This window comes from Mustelus asterias, chromosome 1 (genome assembly GCF_964213995.1).
Source record: "Mustelus asterias chromosome 1, sMusAst1.hap1.1, whole genome shotgun sequence".
Classification (NCBI taxonomy): Eukaryota; Metazoa; Chordata; class Chondrichthyes; order Carcharhiniformes; family Triakidae; genus Mustelus; species Mustelus asterias.
The window spans coordinates 146,326,137-146,347,548 of NC_135801.1; the positions used below are offsets into that span (position 1 = coordinate 146,326,137).

At 43.8% G+C, this 21,412-nt stretch overlaps 1 protein-coding gene across 3 annotated transcripts in view; it reads left to right on the top strand.

Moving 5' to 3' along the window:
• nedd4l (NEDD4 like E3 ubiquitin protein ligase) overlaps nucleotides 1–21,412 on the top strand; it is a 446,698-nt gene that overhangs the window by 199,308 nt on the left and 225,978 nt on the right. For all 3 annotated transcript variants that reach the window (XM_078220225.1, XM_078220244.1, XM_078220283.1), the window contains exons 3-5: nucleotides 2,512–2,593; nucleotides 9,365–9,403; nucleotides 16,667–16,720. In XM_078220225.1, the coding sequence (XP_078076351.1) occupies nucleotides 2,512–2,593; nucleotides 9,365–9,403; nucleotides 16,667–16,720 (175 nt within the window). The remainder of the gene's footprint in view (nucleotides 1–2,511; nucleotides 2,594–9,364; nucleotides 9,404–16,666; nucleotides 16,721–21,412) is intronic.

The window sequence follows — 21,412 nt, forward strand, 5'->3', positions numbered from 1 at the left end:
GTAGCTTATTGTGTCTTGCAGACCTTACCATAGTCAGTGCGAGACTGTTTGGCTAACCTGGCACTCTAGCTTCTTCCAGTAATGTCTTTCGGCATCTTTGATGACTCTTCGTAGCTCATATCTGGCTTTCTTGTGTAGTAAGAAGTTTAACAACACCAGGTTAAAGTCCAACATGTTTATTTGGTAGCAAAAGCCACATCATTTCTTGTGTAGGTCAGGGTCACCTGACTTGAACACATCAGGCCTGGACTTCAGAAAGCAGTGGATATCACTATTCATCCATGGTTTCCGGTTGGGAAACACTGATTTGCTTCTTTGGCACACAATCTTCTATCCATTGACTAATTAAGTCCGTTACTGTAGTGGTATACTCGTTCAGGTTGGTCACAGAGCTTTTAAATCCTGACCAGTCTACTGACTCGAAGCAGCCCTGTAGGAGATCATCCAATTGCTCAGACCAATATTGCACGCCTTTCTTTAATGGATTCTCTTGGCTCAGTTTTTGTTTGTAAGCCGGAAGCAGGGGCGCAGCCTTGTGGTCTGATTTGCCTGAGTGTGGGCGGGCAATGGAGCAGTAGGCATGTTTGATATTTGTGTAGCAGTGGTCCAGAATGTTTGGACCTCTGGTGGAACAGGAGATTTGTTGGTGGTATCTTGGTAGGACGCTATTGAGCTTGGTCTGGTTGAAGTCCCTGGCCACGATAAACAAGGCTTCGGGATGTTTCATCTCGAGGCTATTTGTGGTAGTGTATATTTTGTCTTCTGGACAAGGTCAATTTGGACTGAGTATGAGAGTTTCTGGTGTTTCTGCTGAAAGTTTAAAGTCCAAATATGTGCAGATTAGGTGGTAAATGTGTGGGATTACAGGGATAGGCCAGGAGACAGGTCCTGAGTAAGATACTCTCAGATTCAGTACAGAATCAATGGGCCAAATGGCATCTTCTGCACTGCAGGAATTTGATTGTATTTTTGCATTGTTTCAAATTTGCATTGTTTGCATTGTTTCAAACTTTCTAATAACATTCCGTCCTTTGCTAAGATCCTTTTTATTCTCTTTGCTGTTCCATATGTCAGCCTCGTGCATGGTTGTTTGTTTCTTCCAAATGAGGTGCTTGCTGAAATGAATTTTCCATATCTTAATACAAAATACAAGCAACAAAAGTCAGGATACACCGTTGAAGGAGGCCTATAATTAGAGTAGTGTCTTACCTGACTTGACTTGCTTTTGTCTCTATTCCTTTTCTTCTCTTCCTCTCTCCCTCTTTCTCTCACTTCACCCTCCCTCCCCCATTCAATTTTCTCTTTTTTTCCTGAGGGCATTGACTGGCACTAGTGTCATTTCATTTGAACCTGCACAATGGCGAAAGTCAATTTTTCTTTCAGTGGCATCAAAGGCCAACCTTTTCTATAATCCTTTTAACAGCAAGTCACAGGTACCTCACCAACATTCTCAAATCTTAAGATGAACCAGGGAGGAAGAAATTTGCAGGGTTATTTGAAGTTATATTTGAGGAGAGAGATTTTGAGAAAATTTTCAAGCTTGGAGAGGTTTCTGGAGGGAGTTCCAATGAATAGGCCTTAGTTGGTTGTAGAGACTCTTGCCATGGGCGTTGGGTGTACGGTAGGCAAGGAGATAATTAAAGCTGATGACAAAAGATTTTCAAGTGCATTGGAGGATATTGATAGGTCAGTTAAAACTTTCAGTGATAGACACATGCATTGGGGAAGAGGAGTTTGAGTTACTGCAGTGGCCAGTAGAAAATGATGAGCTGAAGTTAATTTTTAAAAATTCCTCTTGCCTTTAAAGCCCAGGCTTCCTGACATCAATTTATTGTGTCTACTGCCACCCTGGTTGAGGGCAGCTAATTTGTATCGATGACTGGTACAAAATGGGTCATGTCCAAGTTGCATGTTTCTCCATGGGATGCTTTTACCCATTCATGAACCAGAGAACCAACTTGATTGCTATAAAGCTGGTGAGATATGTTTTAGAACGCTTGATATATTTTTTATAAGTGTTTAATATTTGTTGGAAACTAACTAAATTCCAACAAATGTAAATTCATTCTAAAATAATCTTCACTTTGGTGTGCATTATCAATTATTCCATATTTTATTGCATGTGAGCAGCTCGCTGGATATGTTCCCAACCATGCAGAAGGAATTTTATATCTGGCAGACTGATAAATGGCTCTGTTCAGCAAGCAGCCATTATTGGCTCTTTTCCCCTCTTGATTCTGTATGACAGCAAATAATTGGGAGGTGGGATGGGAGTGAGGGTGGTCCCTCCCCTGCCTCCTATGACTTGCCATGCCATTAAATAGACATTGAGGGAGGCTGGTCAAATGATCCTTTGCAGTTGTGAATAGATTTCACAGACGAGCCAGTAAGTAGATAGCCTGCCTTCTTTGTTATAGTCAAGTATTGATTGTGGCATTGGAGTATAGAAGGGGAGAAGTCAAGTTGAAAATAATGCATTAGTTTTAACTTGGTTATTTTTTACTTTTTCAGCGATCCTTACGTGAAATTGTCTTTGTACGTGGCTGACGAGAACCGAGAACTTGCTTTGATTCAGACAAAAACAATCAAAAAGGTAAGTTTTTGGATTTTTGTGCCAGGAGTGTAACGAATTGACTGTTAAGTTCCTCGTGGAGACCGATAACTTTTCAAAAGCAGTTTGTACTCCTGAGGCAGGATTTTTCGGCCACGCTCGCCCCAAGGTCAACAGACCTTTACATGGCCCGCCCCCCCGCCCCAAACACCCCAGTGTCTAATTGAACTCATAATAAGATCTCAAGATTTCAGACATTTGCTGTAACAAACTAATTAGAAGCAACATAAACAACTTATATTTTAAACTACAGAAAAGAACTTCCCCCATTTAACTGAACACATTTGCAAAAATCCAACGTAACCGTTGTGCTTCACACACTCTTAAGTGGACACTTCATTCTGGAGGGATCAGTCCTAATTGATTCTTGGCTCCCGAGAGCTTTCTTCCTTCCTTTTCCTTTCTCCGCTCCTCAGTGTCAGATACCAGAACTGATTTTCATGGTAAGGGAACAAGTGGAGAATCCTTCCTCTCGCTAAGCTAGCTAAATCTCCCATTTCATTTCAATCCTCACAAATTTTGTCTCTTCATTTTGAGCACGAGCTCCCACCCAGCTTGGTGGTTGGCAGGGCCAGCATTTTCTCGACTTAAGTTGCAGGACTTGTTGCCTCTGCTTCCCTCGACGTCTGTTCCTCCCCCCTTGTGTGGTAAAACATTATGACGTTGACAAAAGAGATCAGAGAAAGAAGCAACTTATTATAATTTCACAGCGATGTCAGTCAAGCAGAGTCAACACTTCGCTGCACTTATATAATCAAATTCACTCACTTTTTATAATAGGGTATATAGTCGGTACACTGGGTGAATGGATGTGGAAGGGTCATGAATTTGCATGGTGGGTATGAGGAGCATTTGGGGGTGAGTGAGAACATGAGTTGGCATCAAGTGGCTGAGGGCTATAAGGGAAGTGGGTGGGTGCTATAAGTTGGTCTGGATTGTGCATGAGGGGTTAAGAACATAAGAAATAGGAGCAGGAGTAGGCCATCTAGCCCCTCGAGCCTGCCCTGCTATTCAATAAGATCATGGCTGATCTGAAGTGAATCAGCTCCACTTACCCGCCTGCTCCCCATAGCCCTTAATTCCCCAACCGATCAGAAATCCATCTATCCGTGACTTAAACATATTCAACGAGGTAGGCTCCACCACTTCAATGGGCAGAGAATTCCAGAGATTCACCACCCTCTGAGACAAGAAGTTCCTCTGAGACAAGAAGTTCCTCCTCAACTCTGCCCTAAACTGACCCCCCTTTATTTTGAGGCTGTGCCCTCTAGTTCTAGCTTCCTTTCTAAGTGGAAAGAATCTCTCCATCTCTACCCTATCCAGCACCTTCTTTATCTTATATTCCTCTATAAGATCACCCCTCAGCCTTCCAAACTCGAACGAGTACAAACCTAATCTGCTCAATCTCTCATAATCGACACCCCTCATCTCCGGTATCAACCTGGTGAACCTTCTCTGCACTCCCTCCAAGGCCAATATATCCTTTCACAAGTAAGGGGACCAAAACTGCACACAGTATTCCAGCTACGGCCTCACCAATGCCTTGTACAGATGCAGCAAGACTTCTCTGCTTTTATATTCCATCTCCCTCGCGATAAATACCAACATCCCATTTGCCTTCTTGATCACCTGTTGTACTTGCAGACTGAGTTTTTGCGACTCGTGCACAAGGACCCCCAGTCCCTTTGCACAGTAGCATGTTGTAATTTTTTTCCATTTAAATAATAATCCAATTTGCTATTATTTCTTCCAAAGTGAATAACCTCGCATTTGCCAACGTTATACTCCATCTGCCAGATCCTCGCCCACTCACTCAGGGTTGCTGTGGTGGATGGCCTAGTTAAGGCTTTTCACATATACCTTTCAAAAGATTGCTGAATTAAGTCTATGGTTGATGAGTGCTCTGAGATCCCATGTGTCATGGAGCAGCTGGCCCGACTCCACAAACATTGCCGGCGACTAAGAGAGTCAGTCAGATCAGGAGAACAAAGTGCGGGCTCTTTATCTACACCCTTACCTTGCGCCAGCGAAAGTTGGGGGTGCTGGATCTGGGGACGGGAATCCCAGAATCTGGAGCAGGTCGCATGACCTGATTCAATGCTCCAATTTATGTTAAACTAATCACAGTTCCAAAACATAATAAAAATATAAATTTTGTATTTGTAGCCAGTAATTTGGTCAGTTTAGTTGAAAGGGACAAAAGCAATCCTAATTCAAAACTTGGAGAAGATGCTACTTCTGGTACCTGAGTTTTCACATGCATTTTATTCTGCAGACAGGAAACATCGATATTTGTAAGTGGACCATTTGGGAAATGGGCCAGAGAATCTAAAAGCAGGAGTAGGTCATTCGGCCCTCTGAGCCTGTTCCACCATTCATTTTGATCATGGCTGATCATTGAATTCAATATCCCGATCCCCCTTCTCCACCATATCCCTTGATCACTTTAGCCCCTAGAGCTATATCTAATTTCTTCTTGAAATCAGACAACGTTTTGGCCTCAACTACTTTCTATGGTAGTGAATTCCACACATTCACAACCTCTGGGTGAAGAAATTTTATAAGTTGCTATGAGATCCCCTCTCATTCTTCTAAACTCCAATGAATATCATCCGAATCGACTTAGTCTCTCCTCATATGACAGATCTTCAATCCCTGCAATCAGCCTGGTAAACATTCGTTGTACTTCCTCTGTAGCAAGGACATCCTTCCTCAGATAAGGACATCAGAACTGCACACAATACTCCAGGTGTGGCCTCACCAATACCCTATAAAACATCCTTATTTGTATACTCAAATCCTCTTGCTATGAAGGCCAACGGTATTTGCCTTCTTTACTGTCTGCTGTACCTGCGCACTTACTCTCAGCGACTGATGCATGAGGACACCGAGGTCTCGCTGAGTATCCATCTATCTCTCAATTTACACCCATTCAAGTAATAATCTGTCTTCCTATTATTGCCACCAAAATGGATAACCTCACATTTATCCACATTATACTGCATCTGCCATGCAGATGCCCACACACTCAGCCTGTCCAAATCATGCTGAAGCTTCTCTGCATCCTCCTAACAGCTCACCCTCCCACACAACTTTGTATCAGCTGCAAATTTGCAGATAATACATTCAGTTCCCTCTTCCAAATCATTAACTTATAACGTGAACAGTCAGATGGTGTCAGGGGCTGGAGGCATGTCACTCACAGGGAAGGAAGTCTAGCGCCTTGGGGAGGGGGAAAAGACAACGGGACTCATCCGACCCTTGGCTATGTCCCTCAAAGTGCCGCTTCCCAGAGATGTCCCTCCTTCCCCCTCTGTGGATCTTCAGCTGTGAGATGCTCACCAGTGAGTGATCCAGGAACCTGCCAACTTAGTTATCCCACCGAAGTGAGAGTATCTGCACTGGTGCCCGGTGCTGGTGACAGCTGTGACACCTCTTCAGCGGTGAAGTTGGAGAAACCCCCTCTGAGCTGCTGGAATCTGGTGGGTCTTGGGGGTGTGAGGATGGTCTGGCCTATTCCACCGGTTGGCCTGCAAGGGAAGGATGGTGGTGTGTGGGTGGCCCTGGGTAAAATCCTCTGACAGAGTTGGTGCAGAGTCAATGGGCTGAATGGCCTCCTTCTGCACTGTAGGGATTCTATGAAACCAACTTTGCTGGGCCAGCCAGAATCCCAACTGCCCAAAGCAAATCTTCTTCTTCTCGCTCAAGGAAGGCACCCGAAGAAGAGGAGGACAAAGTGCTTCAAAGACACCCTGAAGGCTTATCTCAAGAAATGCAACAGAGATGTCAATGTCTGGGAGACCCGTGCTCAGAAGAGACCTACTTGGAGGAACCTCCTGTTTGAAGGGACACAATTTTTCGAGAACACTGACGGCAAGAGAAAGTTCAGAAAAGGAGCCTGAGAAAGGAATACCAGTGAGCTCAGGTCCAAGGACCAATTCCACCTCCCGAAAGCACCTGCCAAATGTGTGGTCAGAGGTGCGTCTCTCAGATCAGGCTTACCAACCGCACAGCGACCCATAGATCCCATGGCCAACACACAGAGTTTCTTAGGTGAACAACCACAGTGAGTGGTTGCAGAAGAAGAGGAAGAAGAAGATTGCAGTATGTGTCACGGAGAAAGGGAAATGGGATTTAAGAAGTGAATTTTTAGTAAAGATAAGAAACTGGTGGCTCAACTTGCATTCCAGGATAAACCAGCCAGATTTTGCAGTGAATAGCAACACCAGTTGTCCATTTCTGTGCAAGTTGCTTGGACATTAAGGCTTAAGCCAAGGTGGGGCAAAGCCATGGTTTGTTGGAGCCTAGGGTATGGTGGCAGTCATAGAGTTACAGTACAGAAAGAGGCCCTTTGGCCCATCATGTCTGCATTGGCCAGGTGAAGGTGTGCTTCAACAAATCAGTCATGTTGTGATGAATATGTGACCAAAGGTTAGACAATTGAGATTTTGAAAGTGCAGTTTTAAGTGAATTTTCTCCAGCAGTGGATAAGGAAGGGAGTTGGGGTTGGGAGCTGGAAGGGGATTGTGTGTGATGAGTCATACAAGGAAATGAAGAGAGGTGGTGTTATCTGTGATTGATACAATGCATGTCATTGAATATATTGTAGTGTGAGTTAGACAGATTTTTGATTGACAAGGGAGTCGAGGGTTATGCGATAGGCTGGAAGGTGGAGTAAAGGCTAGAACCAAACCAGTCATGATCTTACACCAGGGGGCCTGCTCCTGCTCCTACTTATGTTCTGATACAGATAGTAAGAAGTCTCACAACACCAGGTTAAAGTCCAACAGGTTTATTTGGTAGCACTAGCTTTCGGAGCGCTGCTCCTTCATCAGATAAGTGGGAGTTCTGTTCACAAACAGGGCATATAAAGACACAAACTCAATTTACAAAATAATGGTTGGAATGTGAATCTTTACAGTTAATCAAGTCTTAAAGGTACAGACAATGTGAGTGGAGAGAGGGTTAAAGAGACGTGTATTGTCTCCAGCCAGGACAGTTAGTGAGATTTTGCAAGCCCAGGCAAGTCGTGGGGGATACAGATAGTGTGACATGAACCCAAGATCCCGTTTGAGGCTGTCCTCGTGTGCGGAACTTGGCTATCAGTCTCTGCTCAGTGACTCTGCGTCGTCATGTGTCATGAAAACCGCCTTGGAGAACGTTTACCTGAAGATCAGAGGCCGAATGCTCATGACCGCTGAAGTGTTCCCCAACAGGAAGAGAACACTCTTGCCTGGGCTTGCAAAATCTCACTAACTATCCTGGCTGGAGACAATGCACATCTCATTAACCTGTGCTTAACGCTCTCTCCACTCACATTGTCTGTACCTGTAAGACTTGATTACCTGTAAAGATTCGCATTCCAACCATTATTTTGTAAATTGAGTTTGTGACTTTATATGCCCTGTTTGTGAACAGAACTCCCACTCACCTGATGAAGGAGCAGTACTCCGAAAGCTAGTGCTACCAAATAAACCTGTTGGACTTTAACCTGGTGTCGTGAGACTTCTTACTGTGTTTACCCCAGTCCAACGCCGGCATCTCCACATCACTGATACAGATAGGCCATGGGAGTTTGCAATACCAAGGGAGTGGCTATGAATATGAGTTGGGGGAGTTCATGTGACAAGAGAGTTTCAGCGGGGATAAATTACCAGAAATGAGAAGTCATTCAGTGCAGAGGTTAAGGGAGGAAAGTAGTGAAGGTACCTTGGTGAAAAAATCTTTATTATAGTTGGTGATAGAGAGCAAAGATTTTAAGTGAGAAGAAGGATGGACGTGTTACATTCAAACACATGAACATAGGAATTAGGAGCAGGAGTGGACCATTTGGCCCCTTGAGCCTGCTTCACCATTCAGTAAGATCTAGGCTGATCTTATTGTGTCCTTAACTCTGCATTTCCACTTGCCCCCCAGGCCCTCAAATCTCAGAGAATAACTTTGTCCTGGATTGAACAAAAGTCAATGGAGGAGCAAAGGAGTAGGAGTTGCCAGACGTAATTTCATGCTAAAAGTCACGCTGACCCCTCAGCCAAGTTTCTCTTGGGGCCATGATGTTCATGGATGGCAAGTACTTTGTTCACAGTGAATGATTGTGAATGGAAAGGAAGCTGAAATTGTTCCAGTAGCAGAGTCCACAGGTATTGGAGGGATTAGTTGGAAGAGAAGGAAAATGGGGCAAGGTTAAGTTGGGCTGGAAGGTGAGCAATAAATTGGGACAATTGGAGTCACTGCTTATCATGGTCCAGCGCTGAGTGTCTTGATGAACCCTTTGAGAGTGCCAAGGGAGGCATAAAGACATTGCCTCTTGCCCTTCTGTGCTGCTTCTCTTCACTTCATTTTTGTTACTCTAAAGACATATTTAGTCCAGTGGTGCTGTGTTTTATCGAGTTCTCTGTTTAAATTATATTTCCACTCAACAGAAAGCACTTTGTACATATAGTAGCACAGAGATCTGCCTAGTGCTTGTTTTTCTGCTGTTATGTAATTTGCAAACATTGACCTGTTGAACTAAAAATATTGATACTGGCCCATTAATTTTGAGCATGATTGCAGTTTTAAATTAAGTGAAGATGACTTCATTTTATGAAATAATTGAAGAAAGAAAATCACTGTCTAAAACAAGTTTTATCGTACATATAGTTCTTGTACTATTGTGTTGTTTTTTTATAGAACTATCCAAAGTTTTAAAGTTAGTTGTGTTCATTGTACAAATTCAGAAGTAAAACTGATGGATACAATTATCTTTTGCAGACGTTAAATCCAAAATGGAATGAAGAATTTCTTTTCAGGGTAAGTACTCGCAACATTTTTAAACGTCTCTTAATTCTCTTTCACTCTAATTATAGAAAGATTACAGTGTAGAAAGAGGCCATTCAGCCTATCGTGTCTGCATCAGCCAAAAAAAGAACTAGTCACTCATTTTAATCCCACTTTCTAGCCACTGGTCCATAATCATGCTAGTTACAGCATTTCAGATGCAGATCCAGGTACCTTTTAAATGAGTTGAGTGGTTCAGCCTCAACTGCCAATTTAGGCAGTAAACTCCAGACCCTGTGGGTGAAAAAACTTTTCCTCTTGTGCCCTCTGATTCTTCTTCATTGCAAAGATGTCCATGAGCTCCTTGCACTTGTTTTAATGTGCAAGATGCTCACGGACATCTTTGCAATGAACATGAAGACTATCTAATCAGTTACCTCAGCGTAACTGGCTGCCCAGCCTCTGACTTTCCTTTAGTTTCTCAATTTTCCCAAGTACCCTCGCCCAGCTCATCTTGTCTATGCGAGCACCTTCAGCTCCATCTCCTTCTTTGACCTGATTCCCACAAAACTGTTGACTACCTACCTTGCCTTCCAGGCTCCCATGTTGGCTAGTTATGTTAGCAATTCTGTAACTTCACATATTGCACCCCCCCCCCCCACCCCCACCCCCCAAACTCTGTCATCATGTCCCTGTCTTCAAAAGAACAAATCTTCACTCCCCTACCTTGCAAACTATGCCCAATCTTCACCCACGTTCTTTCTCAAGTTCCTGAATTTGCTGTTGCCGCCTTAATTGTGACCATCTTTCATTCAACTCCATTTTTGGATCTCTCCAATAAAATTTCTGCCCTTGGCACGGTATTGAAAAGGTTCTAAAGAACACAATACACAAGAAGTTGAAGTAGGATTTGGCCACCAGGATCTTCAAGCCTGCCCCACATTCAAAATGCCATGGCTGTCTATGCTGGCCTCAATTCCTTGTCTCCGCAATCTCCACATCGCCCTCTATTTCTTGATTTATCAAATATTTATCCACTTTCACTTTGAATATTTCTAATGATCCAGCCTCCACCAGCCTTTGGGGCAGAGAATTCTAGAGAATTGTTCTGCGAGAAGAAATTTCTCTGCATCTCAGTTTTAAATGAGCAGACCTTTATCTTGTAACTATGTCCCATTATTTGTGACTCTCACTGGTGATGACATCTAACCATTTACCATGTTAAGCCCCTTAGAATCTTCTATGTTTGAATAAGGTCTCGCACACACACACACCCGCTCTTCTAAACTCCAAGGAATACAGATCCAGGCTATCTAATTTCCCTTGAGCGGACAACCCTCTCATCCCAGGAATTGGCTTGGTGAGTCTCTTTGGACTGCCTCCAATATTACTATATCCTTTTTTAGGTATAGGATCCTATGCGATTGTGGCAAAGGTAAATTGCCCATCGCTGACCTTGAATGAATTTTAAAAAACCTGTCTGCAGTCTTTGCAACTCCTTCTCCAACACCTCATATACTTATGGCACCCAGCTCGAGTCCGCCAGCACCTCTCTGCACCCCTCCATTGTCTGCAAATGATCAGTCTGCTTGTTCAATGTTTATACAATGCTTGATGAGGAGATACTTTCTCCAACTAAATGTTGAGAAGGTGAAAGCTGTTTCTCTGGTCACTACCGAAGATGTGATGTGGAGATGCCGGCGTTGGACTGGGGTAAACACAGTAAGAAGTTTAACAACACCAGGTTAAAGTCCAACAGGTTTATTTGGTAGCAAAAGCCACACAAGCTTTCGAAGCTCTAAGCCCCTTCTTCAGGTGAGTGGGAATTCTGTTCACAAACAGAGCTTATAAAGACACAGACTCAATTTACATGAATAATGGTTGGAATGCGAATACTTACAACTAATCAAGTCTTTAAGAAACAAAACAATGGGAGTGGAGAGAGCATCAAGACAGGCTAAAAAGATGTGTATTGTCTCCAGACAAGACAGCCAGTGAAACTCTGCAGGTCCACGCAACTGTGGGACTTACAAATAGTGTGACATGAACCCAATATCCCGGTTGAGGCCGTCCTCGTGTGTGCGGAACTTGGCTATCAGTTTCTGCTCAGCGACTCTGCGCTGTCGTGTGTCGCGAAGGCCGCCTTGGAGAACGCTTACCCGAATATCAGAGGCCGAATGCCCGTGACCGCTGAAGTGCTCCCCAACAGGAAGAGAACAGTCTTGCCTGGTGATTGTCGAGCGGTGTTCATTCATCCGTTGTCGCAGCGTCTGCATAGTTTCCCCAATGTACCATGCCTCGGGACATCCTTTCTTGCAGCGTATCAGGTAGACAACGTTGGCCGAGTTGCAAGAGTATGTACCGTGTACCTGGTGGATGGTGTTCTCACGTGAGATGATGGCATCTGTGTCGATGATCCGGCACGTCTTGCAGAGGTTGCTGTGGCAGGGTTGTGTGGTGTCTTGGTCACTGTTCTCCTGAAGGCTGGGTAGTTTGCTGCGGACAATGGTCTGTTTGAGGTTGTGCGGTTGTTTGAAGGCAAGAAGTGGGGGTGTGGGGATGGCCTTGGCGAGATGTTCGTCTTCATCAATGACATGTTGAAGGCTCCGGAGGAGATGCCGTAGCTTCTCCGCTCCGGGGAAGTACTGGACAACGAAGGGTACTCTGTCCACTGTGTCCCGTGTTTGTCTTCTGAGGAGGTCGGTGCGGTTTTTCGCTGTGGCGCGTTGGAACTGTTGATCAATGAGTCTAGCGCCATATCCTGTTCTTATGAGGGCATCTTTCAGCGTCTGGAGGTGTCTGTTGCGATCCTCCTCATCCGAGCAGATCCTGTGTATACGGAGGGCTTGTCCATAGGGGATGGCTTCTTTAACGTGTTTAGGGTGGAAGCTGGAGTAGTGGAGCATCGTGAGGTTATCCGTGGGCTTGCGGTACAGTGAGGTGCTGAGGTGACCGTCCTTAATGGAGATGCGCGTGTCCAAGAATGCAACCGATTCCGGAGAGTAGTCTATGGTGAGCCTGATGGTGGGATGGAACTTGTTGATGTCATCATAGAGTTGTTTCAGTGATTGTTCACCATGAGTCCAAAGGAAGAAAATGTCATCGATGTATCTAGTGTATAGCATCGGTTGAAGGTCCCGTGCGGTGAAGAAGTCTTGTTCGAACCTGTGCATGAAGATGCTGGCATATTGAGGTGCAAATTTGGTCCCCATGGCTGTTCCGTGTGTCTGGATGAAGAACTGGTTGTTGAAGGTGAAGATATTGTGGTCCAGGATGAAGCGGATGAGATGTAAAATTGCATCTGGAAACTGGCAGTTGTTGGCGCTGAGCACTGAGGCCGTTGCAGCAATGCCATCGTCATGGGGGATGCTGGTGTAGAGTGCCGAGACATCCATTGTGACGAGGAGCGCTCCTGGTTCAACTGCTCCATGTGTGCCGAGTTTCTGTAGGAAGTCCGTCGTGTCGCGACAAAAGCTGGGGGTTCTTTGTACAATGGGTTTCAGGATGCCCTCGACATAGCCGGAGAGGTTCTCGCACAGGGTCCCATTGCCCGATACGATGGGACGGCCGGGTGTGTTTGCCTTGTGTATCTTCCGAAGAACTACTGAAGAACCAGAGAAAGGTTACAGTGCAGAAAAACGCCATTCAGCCCATCCGGTCTGCGCAAACCAGAAAAAGAAACTAGCTGCTCATTTTAATCCCACTTTCCAGCACCTGGTCCGTAGCCTTGCAGGTTACAGCACTTAAGATGTAGATCCAGGTACCTTTTAAATGAGTGGAGCATTTCCACCTTAACCACCAACTTAAGCAGTGAATTCCAGATGCCCACCACCCTCTGGATGAAACAGTTTTTCCTCATGTCCCCTGTACCCTGTCCAGAACCCTAATGATATTGTACACAAAAATTACGTCACCTCCTTGGCCTCCTCTGATCTAAGGAAAACAACCCAAGCCTATCCAGTCTCCCCTTATAACTGCAATTTTCAAGCAGTGGCAGTATTCTTGGAAATTCTGTGCTCATTCTGGAAAATTTATATCCTGTAATGTGTGACCAGAACTCTCTACAAAATTCCAGCAATGGCCTTACCAGTGTTTTATACAGCTCGATCAGTGCATCCCTGCTACTGTATTCAATACCTCACCCAATAAAGGAAAGCATTTAGAATGCTTTCTGGGCCACCTTGTCTATCTGCCCTGCCACCTACAAGGACCTGTGAACATGCACTCCAAGGTCTCTCACTTCCTCATCCCCTCACAATATCTATTGCGTATTCACTCACTTTCCTTGCCCTTCCCATTTCTCTGCCCATTCAACTAACCGTTGATATCATCCTGCAGTTGACAGCTATCCTCTTTACTGTCAACTACACGGTCAATCTTTGTATCATCTGCATATTTACCCAATCATACCACCCAAGGTTAAATCTAAATCAATAATATATAATAAACAGCAAGGGCCCCAAGCATTGAGCCCTGTAGAACATCACTGAAAACTGTTTTCCATTTGAAAAACCTCCATCACTTTTTGTTTCTTGTCAGTCCATCAATTTTGGACCTAATTCAGTTTGTAGTCACCAATTCCATCCCTCACACTGGTAACTGTCTGAAGAGGAATCAAACTGTTGACCACCTTGGTGTCACACTTGACCCCAAGTTGAGCTTCTGTCTACTTATCTGCTCCATCACAAAGACTGTCAATTTCCATCTCTAATCATAGCCTGATTATGCCCTTGCTGAATTGCTAATACGTACATTTATTAGCTCGAGACTTGGCTATTCTGAAGCATTTCTGGCTGGTATTTCGTATTCTGCCTTCTCTAAACTTGAGGCCATCTGAATCACTGCTGCCTGTGTCTGAATGTGCACTGAACTTGATTGAACTATCCGCTCTTGTACTACCTGACTTAGTCAAGCAGTGTCTTGATTTTAAAATTCTCATACTTGTTTTCAAATTCCTCCATAGCCTTGCCTCTTCCCACTTCTTTAAGCACCACCAGTCCCATAGCTCTCCAAGATATCTGTGCTGCTTTAAGTTTGGTGTCTTGACATCACTGCAGGATTTCCTCAGGGTAGTGTCCAAGGCCCAACCATCTTCAGCTGCTTCATCAATGACTTTCCTTCCATCTTAAAAAGTCAGAAGTGGGGATGTTTGCTGCTGTTTGCACCACTCACAACTCTTCAAATACGGAAGCAGTCCATGCCCAAATTCAGCAAGACCTGGACAAAATCCAGGCTTGGGCTGACGAGTGGTAAGTAACATTCACGCCACATAAGTTCCCGGCAATGACCATCTCCGACAAAAAGGATGTAACCTTCACCCCTTGATGTTCAGTGGCATTGCCATCGCTGAATCCCCCACTGTCAACATCTTAGGGTTACCATTGGCCAGGAACTGAACAGGACTAGCCCTATAAACACTGTGGCTAGAAGAACAGGTCAGAGGATAGGAATCCTACAGCGAGTAACTCGCCTCTTGACTCCCAAAAGCTTGTCCATCATTTACATGGACAAGTCAGGAGTTTGATGGAATACTCCCCACTTGCTTGGATGAGTGCAGCTCCAGCAACACTCAAGAGTCTTCCTACTATCCAGGACAAAGTTGCCCACTTGACACCTCATTCACAAGCACTTTCCCTAGCCCCTAGATAACTGAGGGCCCTGGGCCTCGCGCTCCCTTTATCCTCTACTCCCAGAAGAGTGTCCCTCACAGGTCCACTGCTCCCCACTCCCCAAAGGGATTTCAAGACTTGCATCGGCAGGGTTTCTGGACTCCCCTTCAATTTCCTTATTTTATCATCTCTTCCTTGGGTCCATCAACAGTTGAATAATGAGAGGAAATATGAAAATATTTTGGGTGGACTCCAAAAGTCAAAAAGCTTGACATCATTATCTTGTTAACTGCTGAGTTGAAATATTGGCCCAGATTTTGCAACTGCGTAATGATGGCTGGAGGGTCAGCATTTGCACTCATTACTCTCTCAAACTGACAGCACTTTCTCGATTCAGAATATGTGCAGTTAAATGTTGAAATCCAGAGATTGCTGTCAGTGATTCCCTGCTCCTCAGCAAGATGTGTTGCGGAAGTCCTCGCAGCTGAAAATAACTTCAAAGTGATTTGACAAGATCCTCCACTTTTTACAGTAGTAGTCATAGAATCCCATAGAATCCTGACGGTGCGGAAGGAGGCCATTCGGTCCATCGAGTGTGCACTGACTCTCTGACAGAGCATCTCACCAGGCCCACCCACCCCACTGCCCTATCCCCATGACCCCACATATTTGCCCTGTTAATCCCCCTAACATACACATCTTGGGACACTAAAGGACAATTTTATTCTCGCCAGTCCACCTACACTGCCCATCTTTGGACTGTGGGAGGAAACCGGAGCACTCAGAGGAAACCCACACAGATACGGGTAGAACTTGCAAATTCCACGCAGTCACCTAGGGCCAGAATCGGACCTGGATCGCTGCCGCTGTGAGGCAGCAGTGCTAACCACTTTGCCAATCATGCTGCAAAATCTCTTGAAAAGGTTTTTCCATGTTGAGTGTTATGCAGTTGGGTTTCTAATGACATAGGAAGCCACAATTATTGCTGAACAACTTCCTTGATCCTGAAAATCTAATATAATTGTGGAAATTTCTGTGTTCTATGATTTAAAAATGCAGCGATTTTTAAAATAAAGTAAAATTATTGTTTTTGTATCTTCGTCCAATATGTATGACCCAATCTCAATTTTGTCTTCTATAAAACTTTAAAAGATGAACCATACATCTGCTTGTTGCTTCCTGCTTTGGTGAATTCTTTGATGTGATTGGCTACTTAGTCCCCTTGATGTCTTCTCTGTTGCTGGTACCAGAGATCCCCTATAGGCACCAGAACAAAAATAGCGCAGGAAAAAATAAAATTCATGCAGCAGTTTGGGCCGTCTCTGTGACAGTTCTTTTGAGGTTGGTAACAAACACCGTCAGTTTGCCACTGACCTCAAAATCCAGACCATTGTGGCTCGGGCTGGTGGTGGTAAGTATATGTGTGGGAAGGTGTAATAGCTAACTTTTCACTGGATTTATTGCTGTTTGGCTTCTATTTCAGACACTTGAGGAATATTTTCTAAGGAGAAAAATATGCTAAATATTCTCATTCTACATTTTTAACAAGTGCCGTTCACTACACCTGACGTGTGCAAACCTACTTATCTGAAAGTTTGAGTTCATGTTGATCTGAGAACAGCAGGTTGAAGTAGTTGATAACTATTTAATATGGGCCTGGCTATAAAAGTAATTGCTTAAATTGCAGGTCAATCCCCAGAATCATAGGCTGCTGTTTGAAGTCTTCGATGAAAACCGATTGGTGAGTATGAAGGGAATAAATGTGCTCCTTCCGTTGTACTTTGATTTGAAGAGGACCAATCAACTAATCTGCAGGCACCTTTCCATTTGTTTTCACTGCAATTACCACACAGGGTTGTGCTTTGCTCTGTTCTTCATTTCATCATTAAATACTGTATTGTCTATTTCACAATTACATGCATTGGTAAATTGCTGTGTTTTTATGTTGTCCAAGCATCTATCTTCCTTCAGTGGAAAATAAAGCGATTAGAGAAGGAACTTCAACTTCATGGTACTTAGCTGGTCCAAATAGTGATTCCTCATGATTTCGAAGAAGCACTGTTTTCTAAATTTTATTTATTTGTAATAGAATCCAATATCTGAGTCCACAAGTGTGCCAGATAACTTTCTCAATTGGAGTTCTGTGCGCTGCTTTGGAAATATGAAAGTGTCACAAAAGTTCTGTATAGTTAGTACATTTACGATTGTTAAGCCAGTCGTAAGTTTAAAAACAATGATTATGTAAAGACAGATGGCATGAAAAATAGCTGAATCAATAGTTATTTTACCAAAGGGTAACTTGTTGGATCGTTTGGAATGAATCTCGAGAGTGGTTTTTAATGTCACATCTTCTTTTTCGCTTTTGATTCTGATACAAGCGTTATGTTTGGGGATTGATTTGTGCATATATACTGAATCAGTTGTGTGGATTTTCTGTGAAGAAAATCATTGCCAGACTGCCACTCTGTTCAAACTTTTTCACACGCTGACACTGCTTCACATTTTTTGCTGAGTCTTCTGAGCTGGGCTTTGCCAGAAATGTGGATCACAGTATTATTTGCGAGCTTCGTTGCAGCGTTGTAGCATGCACCCTCATGCACGCGCACACACCCACCCCTCTGTGTCTCACACACACACACACATGCTCTCAATCTCCCATACACACGCATTCACCCCCCTGACGCACATGTACACGCGCGCGCACACACACATCTCCTGCCCTCGGCCACAGTCTCCGCCCTCAGCCTCATCCTTCCCCCCCACACTCTACCATGCTCCACCCCCCCCCCCCCCACCCCCACACTAACACGCGCCATCCCATACAGACACACACACTCCACCCCGCACTTCTCTCTCTCGCTCACTTTCAGGCATGCTTGCACACTCACTCCGCATGGATGCATGCACACATGCATGTGCCCTCATCCCTCATGCATGCACACTCACCCCTCCCACATTTGCTGCTGAATTTCACTTTAATAGGTTCAATTTAATTGACTGGTCTTACCGGTGCTTTTATTGGTATCTCCAATGGTCATCAAGAACCAAAGGGGGAATGGCTGAGCAACTGAATACATACTTTGGTTCTGTCTTCACAAAAGAGGACACAAATCAGATGCCAGAAATGTTGGAGAATGCAAGATTTAGTGAGAAGGAAGAACTGAGGGAGATCAATATTCATAGAGAAATGGTGCTGGGAAAATTGTTGGGGTTGAAGGTGGATAAATCCTCAGGGCCTGATAATCTACATCCCAGAATACTGAAGGAAGTGGCTCTAGAAATAGTGGATGCATTGGTGGTCATCTTCCAGGATTCTATAGACTCTGGATCAGTCCCTGCGCATTGGAGGGTAGCTAATGTCACTCCAATATTCAAAAAGGGAGGTAGAGAGAATACAGGGAATTATAGACCAGTAAGCTTAACATTGGTAGTGGGGAAAATTCTCGAATCTATTATCAAAGACTTTGTAGCGGAGCATTTAGAAAGCAGTGGCTGGATCAGACAGAGTCAGCATGGATTTATGAAGGGAAAATCATGCTTGACAAATCTGTCAGAATTCTTTGAAGATGTAATGAGTAGCGTTGCCAAGGGGGAGCCAGTCAATGTAGTATATTTGGACTTTCAGAAAGTGTTTGACAAAGTCCCACAAAAGAGATTACCGTGCAAGGTTAAAGCGCATGGGATTGGGGGCAAGTGTATTGAGATGGATAGAAAACTGGTTGGCAGCGAGGAAACAAAAAGTAGCAATTAATGGGTGCTTTTCAAATTGGCAGGCAGTAACTAGTGGGGTGCCACAGGGATCGGTGCTGGGACCCCAGCTATTCACAATATATATTAATGATTTAGATGAGGGAACAAAATGTAACATCTCAAAATTTGCAGATGATACCAAGTTGGGTGGGAAGATGAACTGTGACAAGGATGCAGAGATCCTTCAGAATGACTTGGACAGGTTGGGTGAGTGGGCAAATCAATGGCAGATGCAGTATAATATGGATAAATGTGAGGTTATTCACTTTGGGAGCAAAAGCAAAAAGGCAGCTGACTACCTGAATGACTGTAAATTGGGAGAGGAGAGTGCGCAGCGGAACCTGGGTGTTCTTGTGCACCAGTTGCTGAAGGTAAGCATGCAGGTGCAGGAGGCAGTAAAGAAGGGAAGTGGCATGTTGGCCTTCATTGCAAAAAGTTTTGAGTCCAGGAGCAGGGGTGTGTTGCAATTATACAGGGCCTTGGTGAGGCCACGCCTTGCGTATTGTGTGCAGTTTTGGTCTCCTTTTCTGAGGATGTTCTTGCTCTCGAGGGAGTGCAGCAAAGGTTTACCAGATGATTCCGGGGATGGCGGGACTGATATGAGATTGACTAGGTTGGGATTGTTTTCGCTGGAGTTGAGACGAATGAGGGGGAATCTCATAGAGACTTACAAAATTCTAACTGGACTAGACAGGGTAGATGCAGGGAGGATGTTCCCGATGGTGGGGTGTCCAGAACCAGGGGTCACAGCCTGAGGATTCGGGGTAAACCATTTAGAATGGAGATGTGGAGACATTTCTTCACCCAAAGAGTGATGAGCCTGTGGAATTCATTATCACAGGAAGTAGGTACCAAAACATTGAATGTATTCAAGAGGTGGCTAGATATAGCACTTGGGGTGAAAGGGGTCAAAGGTTATGGGGAGAAAGTAGGATTAGGCTATTGAGTTGGACGATCAGTCATGATCGTAATGAATGGTGGAGCAGGCGCAAAGGGCTGAATGGCTTATCTTATATGTATGTTTCTATGTATGTAATAAGGATTTCAGAGACCACAGTGTGGACTGCAAGATGAGCCTGCCTGACACAATAAGCTCTTATTTTGTGTAGATTTTCTAAGTACGTTGTTGTAATCTCCTAGATAAATTCTGGCATTTCCCTGATGACAGGTGCCAAGTTAACTGGCCTTTGGTTTTTTGCCTCCTCTCTCTCTCTCCTTCCTTTTACTTTTGCTGTTTACCAATCTGATGGGACCTTATCTAGAATCTAACGAATTGTGGTAAATGAAAATCTACTGTCTCAGCAGCTACCCTCGGATGAAATCAATCAGGAACTGGGGACTTGTCAGCTTTTAATTCTAATTATGTTCTCAGTACTATTCTTCCTGCTGATTGCAATTTCTTTAACATTCAAGATAACTAAACCTTCCGTTTCCCTTAAATTTGAAAGCTGGGCAATAGATGAGATCTTTTTGCCAAGATTTTTTTATTAAGAGTATTACCTTGCTTAACTGCATCCTGTCCCAGTGCTGAGTAAAAATAGAATTAGCTGAAGCCCTTTATTTGAAATGGAAGAATCAACTTTTGTTTCTTTTTAATGAGGGACGGATATAAAATGCGTTTTGTATTTTAGCTGACCATTTAGTATCACCATATTGGTCATCCGCAATGTTGCTCCAAGTACTTTTCTGGACGCCCACAGAAAATATCAGGTGTTTAGCTAATAGCTATTCATGTACTTGTAAGAAGTGACTGACAAGACTGGTTCTTCAATCATCATTCGACAATGATTCTGGAACAAAAATCTGCTTTTTTTTTTGCAGGGTTTTCTTTTGCGAAGTAGTGTCAATTACTCAATACCGCAAATGAGTCAACTTTTTCTCAAGATCAGGATATGCTTTAAAATTTCTGGCTGCGATTCAACATTGCTCCCAAGTGATATGATATTTTGCCTTGAAGCATGGTACTATATTTGGAATAAGGTGTCACTCAAACAGTGCTATGTATGACACTGACCCGAGAACTTTTTTTGTCATATTTTGGGAAAGGGTTCCTGTACACTCAACTGCTGTAACTTTACTGGCAGAAATCTGTGCACCCATGTAAACAGGTATGTGCAGAGCTATCTCCAGACTATTTGTTGTGTGAGTTACAACCATTAGATCAAGTATCCTGATGGCCGTGAAATAACTTGTGTTGCGAATGATCTCAGACTGATAGCTAAGGTATAGCTGTAGGACTGTGTGTTTGTGTGCGTGTGTGTGTCTGTGTGTGTGTCTTCATTCTTTTTAATGAGATGTAATTAAGAGACGAGTTAACAAAAGTTTATAGATGGGGTTCTGATTGAGATGCTCTGTGAAATGTAGTGGACAACATCTTTGGTATTTTTGTGTAAAAAGCTACTACTCATTCTCTGATTTATATATTGAAGGTGTTGATCATATTTCTGTGATACGTCTCCATTCCAATTTGAAGTAAACACTGCTGAATGTTGCCGATTGATTTTATTTAATTATTTATTCCCATGGGGTTTCCAACTTGACCATCATGCTAGGCCTGAATGAAATGCTTTCATTTGTGCAAGAGTACAAATCTCTTCACGAATGAGGTTTTATTTTCTCCTTGTTATGCAGCACATTTATTTGCATGTAAACCTTTGATTAAATAGTTTATGTTTTGTGAATT